Source organism: Rutidosis leptorrhynchoides, chromosome 3 (assembly GCF_046630445.1).
Source record: "Rutidosis leptorrhynchoides isolate AG116_Rl617_1_P2 chromosome 3, CSIRO_AGI_Rlap_v1, whole genome shotgun sequence".
In the NCBI taxonomy this organism is placed as follows: Eukaryota; Viridiplantae; Streptophyta; class Magnoliopsida; order Asterales; family Asteraceae; genus Rutidosis; species Rutidosis leptorrhynchoides.
The window spans coordinates 629,143,171-629,156,489 of record NC_092335.1 but is presented as its reverse complement, the minus strand read 5'-3'; the positions used below and the strand labels follow the sequence as shown (position 1 = coordinate 629,156,489).

Below are 13,319 nucleotides of genomic sequence, written 5' to 3'. Positions count from 1 at the left end.
AGATCTTAATTTCCTTACTCGCCGAAGAATCAAATCTTTTAGATTTCGAAGATTTTCTCTAAATCCCTTGAATTCCGGAATTCAACCAAGGCAACGTCAGAAGTTAAAACGAAACTTCATTTATTCATTTCACTATTTTGTGATAGCGTCACTCGTACGCTCCGCATAATCGAATCGTTTTATCTATATTGGTCAATAATGATAAAACTCTATTTATCAACTCATATTCGTCATGAAAACATTTTTATTGTTAGCCATGACCACCTCACTCAAATTTCGGGACGAAATTTCTTTAACGGGTAGGTAGTGTGATGACCCGGGAATTTCCAACCAAATTTAAACTTTAATCTTTATATGTTTCCGACACGATAAGCAAAGTTTGTAATGTTGAGTCTCGAAAACTTTGGAACAGTTACATGAATGCTTTTACCCTTTTGACCATTTCCGATGATTCACGAACAATTAAATGTAAATATACATATAAATAATAATGTGAAATATAATTTGAAGTATTGTACGTTGCTGTTGTTAAAATTAATTATGTAATATAAAATAAAAATAGAATATTATAATAATTATTATTTAAAATATATTTATATATCTAATTGATGTGTATTAAAAATGTATATGTGATTTTGAAATTCTTTTGTAAACAATGGAACATAATATAATTTCTGTAATTAAAACTGTCGGTAGAATAAACCAAATATCCTACTGCTACGGTACCTAATTGATGAATTCGTTAGAATTCACTGTGCTTGATTTGTGATTATCTTCTTCACTAATATATATTATATATATAATATACATATATTCACATACATATATAATACAAGTATATATATAATTTTTATAATAATATTGTACTATTTCTAATAATAATATCAACCGCATTGTTAATAACATTATTATGATTACTACATCCAATATTATTATTAATGTTATTATTAATCTTAATAACTGTATTATCAATTCTAATATAATGTATAAATATATATATATATATATATATATATATATATATATATATATATATATATATATATATATATATATATATATATATATATATACATATATATAAATATATATAATATGATATGTATAAGTGTTATATTATAATTAGGGATATTATTATTATCATTAATAGTATTAATATAACTAATATTATTTGGTAACACCACAAATATTGTTATTATCATTTTCATTTTCTTTTTAAAAAGAAAACATAATTATTATTGTTATTACTCTTATTAATATTATCATTAGTATTAGGGTTATTATTATTATTAATGTTATTATTATTATTATAGTATTAGTATTCTTATTATTATTATTATTATTATTATTATTATTATTATTATTATTATTATTATTATTATTATTATTAATATAATTATTATTAGTTATTAATATTAATTATATAAAATATATAATTCAAGGATTTCGTACAAGTTGTTACAAGAATCAACCAAGTTAATTTAATTTGATTTTCTGTTTTTAATTTGATTGCATAATGATCTTAATCTGAGGTAAACAACAAAATTAGTTGACAGTCCATATCTATTCATACGCTATTCCTATCAGTTTTATTATTATTTTTTTACTCCTTTTGTTTTTTTTTTCTTGGCTGAGTATATGCTGTCGAGCTACGATCTCTGCATTTAATCAATTAATCTATGTATCTGATATATTGTTCAAGCTTTCCATATCATCTTCAATTATCACATACATCTGTATTAGATTGAATAAAAAAAAAAAAGAAACCAAACAGCTCGTTTCTCTGCTCTTTCACTTTTTCACCATATTTCAATTGAGAACGAATTTGCAAAAAGTAGAATTGCAGTCTTGTTAGGAATTCCAATTCAAAACTATCCTCAAAATCTCAATTTCCAATTCTTCTTAACAAGAAAGAATTTCATAGTCAAACTTTTAATTGTCAAAAGTCAACCGAGTGTTCTAGGAGTAAATTGGAGTTATAGGAGTTGTTTCAATTGAAATTAATGAATCATAGAGCTTCCATTAATCATTTGAAACATTTTTCGTGTTGTGAGTTTTGTCTAATACGTTTGAGAAATTGAAACCAAATTTTTTTTTTCTTCACGACTACCGTCGCTGTTTTTTTTTTGTTATTTATATAATTTTTTGTTGTTGTGGTTTTGATTAATTCACAATCATCATCTTACTGAGTGTTTACATTTCGAGTTACAAGTACCAAACAAATATTATTTTTTTTCTGTTATGATTACTTCTGCTCGTTTGATCCTTGAAGAAGATGATGACTATAAACGTTGGGTTAAATATAATTGGGGTATCCATTAAAACAGAAAGACATCAAACGGGTCAGTGGTCATGAGTGTTGAGGGGGAGCGGGTGGTCGCAAGTTCGAGTCCCGTCTCGGGCAGTCTTCTACTTTTTAATGCTATTAAGGTATACTCTAATAGTTTTTTTTATTATTATGATTATTATTGTTATCACTATGATTATTATTATTATTATTAGCATTATAGTAATTATTATTATGAATATCTTAGATATTAGTATTATGAGTATTACTAAAGGTTAGTATTAGTAATTATTATTATCAGTAACATAACTTAGGATATTATCATTTTTGTTACTATTATTATCACTCCAAAATTATTAAGTATTATCATTACTAAAATTATTATTATTAGTATTATTATCATTAAATTAGTATTGTTAGTATCATTATAACTAAAAATAGATTTAACATGTTGATAACGTAAGTATATAATAAAAGATGACATAATAGAGATTATAGGAAGTGATTATAAGAATTCATGTAAAAATTATGAGTTGATTATGAAATAATGTTATAAGAAACTATAATCATTAGTTTAGAAACTAAATACGAAGATTATGATTACTATATAAAAGTTTTAATAAAATTGATAAATTTATATGAATATAAAAATCGAGTATAAATGTTATTAAGAAAATGATTAATATTTTAATTGAATTATGATTTAAAAGAACTACTACGATTATCATAATTATTGTTGCCATTGTTATAAAACTTAGTATTACTATCATTATTAATATCATTATTTTTATTAACATTATTATCATCACTATCATTATTATTATATAATATCATTATTTAACACAAACTTAACTATATATATATATATATATATATATCAAACCTACTAATATTATTTATATAAATAACAAACTATCGATTTTAAGTATAACATTAGACAAGTATGTATATAAATATAGATATTAATAAACTATATAAATATTAACTATTATAAATATATACATAAATTAAACATACATAATATATAAACTAAAGGTATAATATGTAAATTTGTTCAGTTATGATTATATGTTTAATATAAATATACTAATGATAAAGGTTCGTGAATCCGAGGCCAACTATGCATTGTTCGATATAGTCATATGTATTTTTACTACAAAATACATTAGGTGAGTTTCATTATTCCCTTTTTATATATATTTTTGGGACTGAGAATACATGCGTTGTTTTTATAAATGTTTTTACGAAATAGACACAAGTAATCAAAACTACATTATATGGTTGAATGATCGAAATCGAATATGCCCCTTTTTATATAGTCTGGTAATATAAGAATTAGGGAACAGACACCCTAATTGACACGAACTCTAAAGATAGATCTATCGGGCCCAACAAGCCCCATCCAAAGTACCGAATACTTTAGTACTTCGAAACTTATATCATGTCCGAAGGAGGATCCCGGAATGATGGGGATATTCTAATATGTATATTGTTAAGGTCGGTTACCAGGTGTTCAATCCATATGAATGATATTTTTGTCTCTATGCATGGGACGTATGTTTATAAGAAATGGAAATATGAAATCTTGTGGTCTATTAAAATTTATGAAATGATTATTTATGTTAAACTAATGAACTCACCAACCTTTTGGTTGACACTTGAAAGCATGTTTATTCTCAGGTACGAAAGAAATCTTCCGCTGTGCATTTGCTCATTTTAGAAATATTACTTGAAGTCACTCATGGCATATTTCAAAAGACATTGCATTCGAGTCGTTGAGTTCATCAAGATTGTTATTAAGTCAATTATAGTTGGATATATTCTGAAATGGTATGCATGCCGTCAATTTTCGTTGTAAAGAAAGTTTGTCTTTTAAAATGGAATGCAATGTTTGTAAAATGTATCATATAGAGGTCAAATACCTCGCGATGTAATCAACTATTGTGAATTGTTTATAATCGATAGGGACTTCGTCCGGATGGATTAGGACGGGTCTTTACATTAGGGATGTCTTTTGAGATGCTATTCTTGACGTCCACGTTCGTATAGATGAGGAAGTAATGACGAACGCGGCCAGACATAGTATGTATGAGCAGTGGAACTCCGAGCAAGTATACGAGGATTATAGGCAATGCCAACACGATAGCTGGTTAGTTCATCAGCACCAAATCATGAGCCAGATATCATATCAGGTACCAAATAACTATGTACCTACTCGACCTGCTCATTTTCCGCCACACAGCCCCGATATCCGACCACCCTTTAACCGGTATGACTATAACCAAGCCTATCAGAACACCTATAACCAACAATGGAACCCACCTGACGAGATGAACTGGAACCCATATCCAGACTGATTTAGTTCCATTTGGTTATTTATATGATTTTTATGTTTTTATCTTTTTACTTATTCATGTTTAAACTTATGTTATTGAATATACTTATGTAATCTTTATAATTTTTATTATTATTGTGTACTAATATTTCACATTTAGGATTTGAAAGTGGGATATTAAGTCCCATTTCAAATTGCCATGCATGTTTATATTTGTATGTATGTATATTGTAAATTGTACAAAACAGGGTAAAACAGCGCATTTTCAAAGACTGGCATTAAGTTCAGAAAAAGCTACTAATTTTGACGACAAGATGACAAATAAATGTGATGTAACAACAGACGGAATGAACAAATGATATGCATCATTTATCATTCAACAAACAAACGCCAATATGTTTGGAAACTTTGGTAAAATTTAATCATTTTTACGCTAATCACCCTCAATAATTTAAATTGTTACAGATTTCTTGCAAATGATGGCATTGCAAGATCTTAAGTGTGGGAAGGGGTTAAATTCTTTCGGATTTTAAAAATTTTTACTTTATACACTTGGTTACCATTAGAAATACTAGTAAAGTAGTAGTTGTATTAGAATCTAGTGCTCTCTGATAATAAAGAACAGCCCTAGTCTTATATACTGACTACCCAATTCTAGTAAAATTTTTCTAAATTTTCAATTAAATGAACTCAAAATCATGTTTATATATATTTATGAACGATAAAACTAGGTGTTAACACCGAAATTATTGCTACCTCGAAAAGGACATAAATTGAGAAACAACCCAAAATGTTAGAATTCATTTAAGAATGGAATAGAGGAGAACAAGAAGGCAAATAAAAGAAAATAAAAGACAAGTGTGGAAAAATTTACCAAGTTATTTTAAAACATATATCACATATTTTTGTACAAATAACTGAAAATACTTTTGCTTTAGACTAAACTAATCAGTTTTACCCGATTTACTGTAATATATTTGAAAGAAAGATGGATCTACACGATGAATCAATTCCATCATTAAAAGGAAGTAAAGTCTTCCAAAAAAGACGCGCTTCTTGATTTAGGTCAAGAAGTTGTCGTCCAGACCAGCTGTAGGTTGACGAAAAATCTAGAAAAGTCATCTCTAAAATCAGCAGGAAATCCACGGACCTCAGCATCAAACAGGGTCGCCAAGTGGTCAGATTTATCCTAACCATGAGAAGGATTTATCTCGTACAATGGGGGGCACCGTGCAAATTAGCTTGATAAGACTAATGAATCAAATCCCCAGAAAAGGATAATCTCCTTAAAGATTAAAAATCAGCTTTTAAGCCTGATATTACTCAATCCTTGAGATTGACCTTAAAGATTGAGAATTCAAACTCATGGAATTCAATGATATCTAAACTCGAGCTTGAACGAGAAAATATTTTGATCAAAATTATAAACCGATTTGTTTTCTGAAAACCCATTTTCAATGCGTTCATTACCATTGAACGTAAAATCCTAGGAATTCACCTGAAATTCATTAGGTCACCTGAACTAAATCGGGTGTCAACCGTAAGAACGGTGGTTGCATAGCATGGTCGAAGACAGGACCTTGTGCCAGACCGAAAATTTTAGGATGATCTTTACTATTGCTCCTACAAAGGATAGTACTAGCATCCGACACGATATAGACCATAATCAAATGCATGTCACGGGACATTGCCTTAACAGTTGCTTGTTCAAACGCTTTCCTTTACAACCGGATGGTAGTTTACCTAAAGGTAATATACAGAGGAAGTAAACTGGACGTGTTGCTTTCCTAATACAAGAATAGCAAGTAGGTGACACAAAACCATAAGTTTTGAGCTAAAATTTTCAAATCTAAAACCCACCAAACCCACAAAAAGAATTTGCAAACACCGGTGAAGGGTTATTCCGGAAAACTTATCTAGGGTAAAAACTAGATTTAATTTTCAAAAGATCAAATGTTTTCATAAAGATCCAATTTCCTTAATGGATCTAAATTTTTATAGTCATGTGGGACTGTAAACCATATCGTTACTACCATTGTTTATACCGCCGTATTGAAATCACTGATGTACAAAGTGTGAAGAATAAAGAAGTGATTCTAGTATTTCAAGAGTATATTGCTTGAGGACAAGCAACGCTCAAGTGTGGGAATATTTGATAATGCTAAAAACGAACATATATTTTATAGCATTATCCCTCAAGAAAGACAAGCTTTTAGTTGCAATTGTTCTATTTACAAGTGATATTCGTTTAAATAATAAAAGGTGAAGACAAAAGACAGATTCGACGAATTAAAGACGCAAACGACCAAAAAGCTTAAAAGAACAAAATACAATCAAAGAGGTTCCAATTATTGATAAGAAACGTCTCGAAATTACAAGAGTACAAGATTCAAAACGCAAAGTACAAGATATTAAATTGTACGCAAGGACGTTCGAAAATCCGGAACCGGGACCAGAGTCAACTCTCAATGCTCGACGCAACGGACTAAAAATTACAAGTCAACTATGCATATGCATATAATATAATATATAATTAATTCTTAAAATTAATATATATATATTATATTATATTTAAATAAACGTCGGCAGAAGAAAACAACCAAATTTGGCTCTCCCCAGCTGGCCATGCGATCGCATGGCCTTGAAGGGTAAAGCTCATGCAATCGCATGAGCATCTTTTCCAGATCACAGGCCTATAAAAATCGAGCTTTGGTGTAACACAAAACACATCTTTTTCTATCTCTCAATATATCTATACGTAATATTTATATTTATATTTTAATTTTAATTTTAATTTTAATTTTAATTTTAAATCCTAATAATAAGGGTATGTTAGCGAATGTTGTAAGGGTGTAAGTCGAAATTCTGTCCGTGTAATGCTACGCTATTTTTAATCATTGTAAGTTATGTTCAACCTTTTTACATTAATGTCTCGTAGCTAAGTTATTATTATGCTTATTTAATCCGAAGTAATCATGATGTTGGGCTAATTATTAAAATTGGGTAATTGGGCTTTGTACCATAATTGGGGTTTGGACAAAAGAACGACACTTGTGGAAATTATACTATGGGCTATTAATGGGCTTTATATTTGTTTAACTAAATGATAATTTGTTAATGTTAATATAAAGATTTACAATTAGACGTCCCTATAAATAACCATATACACTCGATCGGATACGATGGGCAGGGTATTTATATGTACGAATAATCGTTCATTTAACCGGACACGGGAATGGATTAATAACCACTAGAATTATTAAAACAGGGGTGAAATTATGTACAAGGACACTTGGTATAATTGATAACAAAGTATTAAAACCTTGGGTTACACGCAGTCGACATCCTGGTGTAATTATTAAACAAAGTATTAAAACCTTGTTACAGTTTAAGTCCCCAATTAGTTGGAATATTTAACTTCGGGTATAAGGATAACTTGACGAGGACACTCGCACTTTATATTTATGACTGATGGACTGTTATGGACAAAAATCAGACGGACATATTAAATAATCCAGGACAAAGGACAATTAACCCATGGGCATAAAACTAAAATCAACACGTTAAACATCATGATTACGGAAGTTTAAATAAGCATAATTCTTTTATTTCATATTTAATTTCCTTTATTTTATATTTAATTGCACTTCTAATTATCGCACTTTTATTTATTGTTATTGTATTTAATTGCACTTTTAATTATCGTACTTTTTAATTATCGCAAGTTTATTTTATCGCACTTTTATTTATCGCAATTTCATTATCGTTATTTACTTTACATTAAGTCTTGTATTTATTTTTAATTTTGGTTTTAACTGCGACTAAAGTTTTAAAATCGACAAACCGGTCATTAAACGGTAAAAACCCCCCTTTATAACAATAATATTACTTATATATATTTGTATTTTTATAAATTTAAACTAATATAGCGTTAAGCTTTGTTTAAAGATTTTCCCTGTGGAACGAACCGGACTTACTAAAAACTACACTACTGTACGATTAGGTACACTGCCTATAAATGTTGTAGCAAGGTTTAAGTATATTCATTCTATAAATAAATAAATATCTTGTGTAAAATTGTATCATATTTAATAGTATTTCCTAGTAAAATTAATAGTATTTTATACCCCTTAGCTTTAACATCAGCGAGCTTCCTTTGTTCAAAGGTGGCTGGACGTCGTCGGTCGCACCTTTCTTATTTGCCGTTTCGGTACTTGGTTTCACTGTGTTGTTCGTACCTTTAGGTGGCGCCATTTGATCAAACCAAAATCGTTTGATGTAAATAGATTTCGGGTTTGAGTGCTCAATTTGGGGAAAAGAGTGGATCGAATGTTTTAACTCCAATAATTGTGCGAACCCCGATTTGGATTTCAAGGGAGTAAAACAATCGATTAGATTAACCTTATTCGATCGGGATCGAATAAGTTAATATCTTAGAGTGAGGATTAACTCCAATAACGAACGGAGTGTTGATCGGAATTGTATTAATGACTGGAGAAATGATATTGTAATTAACTTGGGCAGAGTAACATTAATGCATCCAGTGTTGTGAAATAAATGATCTTGTTTACGTATTTATATATGTTATGAGGGAATGGTGATGTGGCACCTGTCCCTTTCATGGTTGTAACAAACTTTGCCAATCTCGAGGGGTGATGTGGCACCTATCCTTTTCATGGGAATAATCGATCATATTTTAACAAACTTTCCTAGATTCATGGGCTGACGTGGCGGGCAGCTTGTTTGTATGTTTGTTCCGGGATCAAGTGCTCTTTCCGGGACAGTGCACTCACTCCGGAGTGGCTGTTCCGGGATAATGCACTTGCTCCGAGACAGGTGCTTGTCCTGGGACGTTATCCTTGTACCGGGTCGAAATATTAAATCGGGAAGTTGTGTAGTTCCGGTAGTGTGGTAGCCTCGACTGGGTCATTACGGGTGACTGCCTTGATTAGTCGGGAGGGGCTTTGCTTCGTATTTACTCCAAGTGTTTCTTCACGGTGTTTGCCATGACCGGCCAAATTGTTGTCGGTTTATCAACAGGCTTATTTGTGATGATATAATCCTTATCTTCTTAATGCCTCTACATCCGGCTAGGTTATGCTGGTAGCCTATATGCTTATCCGGGCTGGATGGCATTCCCGGCTAGCCATTGTCCGTCGTGGTCCTTTCCGGGTGCATGCATAAGTAACCTTCTGGTCGGGTTACTGAGGTGATGCCGAGAAGACGTCCTTTTCTGGGATAGGCTTATGCCGGGGAAAAACCCAGCCGGGATGCTGCTAATTAGTGTCTTTTTGAGACGGATCATGATACGTATCATCAGGTATCTAATACTCCCTCGTCCCATATTATTGTCACCAGACATGAATCATATAGTTTTAAAAAAATCATATTATTGTCACCAGACATGAATCGTACAGTTTAAAAAAATAATAATTGATACACGTATTTTTGTTAACTTTTCAGTTTTACCCTTACTTTTTCTCTAAGTTTTTGTCTCGCGTTTATAAATTAAGGGCAAAAAAGAACTCTACCTAATTATTCTGATCTATTTATAGAAGTTGACAATTAATTAGAAAATCTCAAAATAAAATAATGAACAATAAAATAGGGACGGGGGGAGTACTAAATATATACGAGTATCATCGAGTACTAAATATATACGAGTATCATCGTGTCATTATTGACATACGTTTACCAATGAAACTTCGCTTCAACGGTATCCCAATATCTTGTGTTGAGGCGAGGGTTAGGTCATGGGTTCGAGTCTCGCTCGGCCCATCCTATCAATCAATCTGCCCAAAATATAGAGCTTCAGATTGACCTCAGAGGGGTTTTCTCCCGGATCCATTTAGGATTCAAACCCGGTACGCCTGTCCCTCAGGATGGTTTAAGGATCAGATTCATGTAATGCGATTCGAGTTCCCCCAAAAGTGCGTGCGTGTGTGACAAATGAGAGTATTCGATTCCTCCTGTTGCCTTTCAAAAAAATTATTGACATACGTTTTTTGAGTTTGTGAAAATAACATTATTATATTTGTGTAAAATATTAAATACTCGATATATTCTATATTTATTGTGGTCTAAATTTTTTTTTTTTTTTTTTGGCGAAAAAAGAGAATAGATTCATTGAAACGATCTTCATCAAAACAATGAAGATATAGAACATTACAAAGACGGAGTAAATCTCGGTCTAAAGAAGAAAGCATACAAATTGAACAAGAACTTAAAAACATAATAAGGACGGGTTGTTTTCCCAAACATAGAATTGTGACCCATTGCAAAACTTAAGGTTTGACGCCCAAAGAAAAGTCTTGAGTTTGATGTTGCACACCAAGACCGAACGACACGAGAATTTCCGATTGAAAATAAAGTCATTCCTAGCCAACCATATTGCCCAAATCGTTGCGGGACCTATCAACTTCCAAAACTTAGCCGCTCGGATACCCATACCAAAGAACCAATCAAGCGAAAACTCTTCAATTGAACCCGGAATGACCCATACCAAATTCCACCAACAAAGAAGATCCGACCAAAGCTTAAAGGCCCACTTACAATGTAATAAAAGGTGATTGACCGTTTCGACCTCCTCCAAACACCAAATACACAAATTGGAATGAGAAGCGGGTAAGATGTGTCTACTAATAAGGATTTCATAAACGGGGATACTATTGCGAATAGCGAGCCAATGAAATAACATAACCTTTGATGGAACATTGTTACCCCAAACGACTTTAGGCCACGGTGGGGCGTTAGTAAAGTTTGATTGGACGATAACTCGGATTGCATCAGACACTGAGTAAACACCATCAGAGGAACACGACCAATATACCAAGTCATCCACCCTTGTGTCTAAATGGATCGAAGCCATTAACAGGCCCAAATCAGTAACCTGGGCCGAGATGAACAAAGATAAAGGGCGAATAAGGCCCAATTCAACCTCACTAAATTGCAGCCTGTTAGAAAGGCTGAGCATAAAACACTCGCTTACTGTGATGAAAGTAAGACGAGTAGCAGCAAAAACCGAAGGATAACAGTCTTTTAAAGGCTTGTCTTTAACCCATACATCATGCCATAATAAAATTTTAACACCATTCCCTACTTTCCACTTCCAAACATTCGAGCCAACTATGCTTTGGGAAGCCGGATCATGTTGTAAGCGAACCAAGTCTTTCCAAATGGGAGAAAGATGAGAAACTTGAAACGATGAAACGCTATGCAAAAGAGTACTTGTCAGAGAACTACCAAACGACGACATCACAATAGATTTCCAAAGACATGAATTGTTAGAATATAACTTTGCCTACCATTTAGTAAGCATAGCTAAATTTTTTAAACGGAGAGGGGTAACACCAAGCCCTCCCAATTCTTTCGGAAGACAAACGACATCCCATTTAACTAAGCACGTCTTCTTTTTGAGGCAATCCCCCCCCCCCCCAAAGAAAGTTTCTCCTATACCATTCTAGTTGCTTGATAACCGCCACCGGAGCTTTATAAATTGACATATAATGGAGGGGGAGATTCGAAATCACTGCATTGACCATGACCAAAAGCCCACCAAAAGATAAACATCTACCCTTCCACCCGGCAAGCTTCTTTTTGAATTTTTTAACAATTGGCTCCCACATTTCGATACGGTTGGAATTGAAACCGATAAGTATACCTAAATACTCCAAAGGAAAGACCCCAACTTTGCACTCGAAAATAGATGAAAAAGAAATCATATCCTCCTTCGAAACATGAATGCCATATAAGGTTGTCTTAATAGCGTTCATTTGTAGGCCGGATAATTGGAAGAACAAGCCCATTATGTATTTGATACGATTAAGTTCCCGATCGTTGGGTTGTGCAAAAATTATCGTATCATCCGCAAATTGCGAATGATTAATGATCAAGTTATTATCAAACCTACACCCTTCCAAAAAACCATTGGACAAATCTCTTGATAGAAGCTTACTCAAGACTTCTGCTATGATAATGAACAAAAAGGGCGACAAAGGATCACCTTGACGAAGCTCGCGATGCATCACCCCTTCCCGCGAAGGAGACCCATTTAAAAGAACCGAAAAATGAATGTTCGAGATACAAGTAGCAATCCATGAAATGAACTTTGAGCCAAACCCCATTTTGTGTAAAACCTAGAGCAAGAACTCATGAGATACACAATCATAAGCTTTAGAGAAATCAATTTTAATCAAAATAATCGGTTTCTTTTCAGACTTTGCCATGTGAACGACTTCGTTGACTATCATAACACCATCCGTTAAAAGTCTTGAGGGAACGAAACCATTTTGATGCTCACTGATGATAGACGGGATTACAAGTTTAAGCCTATTAGCAAGAGTTTTAGCCAATATCTTGTAAGGTGCATTAATCAAACTAATAGGACGCATTTGCTCAACGGATCTTGCGGCATTAGACTTTGGAATCAACACAATGAACGACGAATTAAAGCCTTTTGGAAAGGAAGGAGATTCATGGAATTGGTTGAACATATCCATTACATTGTCATCCAAAAAATGCCACCCTTTCTTAAAAAAATGTAACGAAAAACCATCTGGGCCCGGGGTTTTGTTACCATCGAAGGCTTTTATTACCGACCCAACCTCTTTAATAGTAAACAGACATTCAAGGGCAGAACACATCAAAACCGAAACCTGGGCCAGGCCAAGAGAGGCCCAATCCAGTTCGAAAACAGAA

At 32.4% G+C, this 13,319-nt stretch overlaps 1 protein-coding gene across 1 annotated transcript; it reads right to left on the bottom strand.

Annotated features, from left to right (window-relative positions):
• Window positions 1-1,677: 1,677 nt before the first annotated feature.
• LOC139902343 (uncharacterized) lies at window positions 1,678-11,877 on the bottom strand. Its single transcript, XM_071884982.1, has 2 exons — window positions 10,954-11,877; window positions 1,678-1,734 (listed from the first exon to the last, which is right to left on the bottom strand). Exons 1-2 carry the CDS (start codon window positions 11,875-11,877, stop codon window positions 1,678-1,680), a joined length of 981 nt encoding a protein of 326 aa, XP_071741083.1.
• Window positions 11,878-13,319: the final 1,442 nt, after the last annotated feature.

Excerpts from the sequence above, each read along its gene's own strand:
- LOC139902343 (XM_071884982.1), bottom strand. The coding sequence starts at position 11,877 with ATGTCGTCGTTTGGTAGTTCTCTGACAAGTACTCTTTTGCATAGCGTT. Across the intron at positions 1,735-10,953 it reads TCTCGTGTCGTTCGGTCTTG|ATGTATGTGATAATTGAAGA; the intron begins GTGTGCAACATC and ends AATCTAATACAG.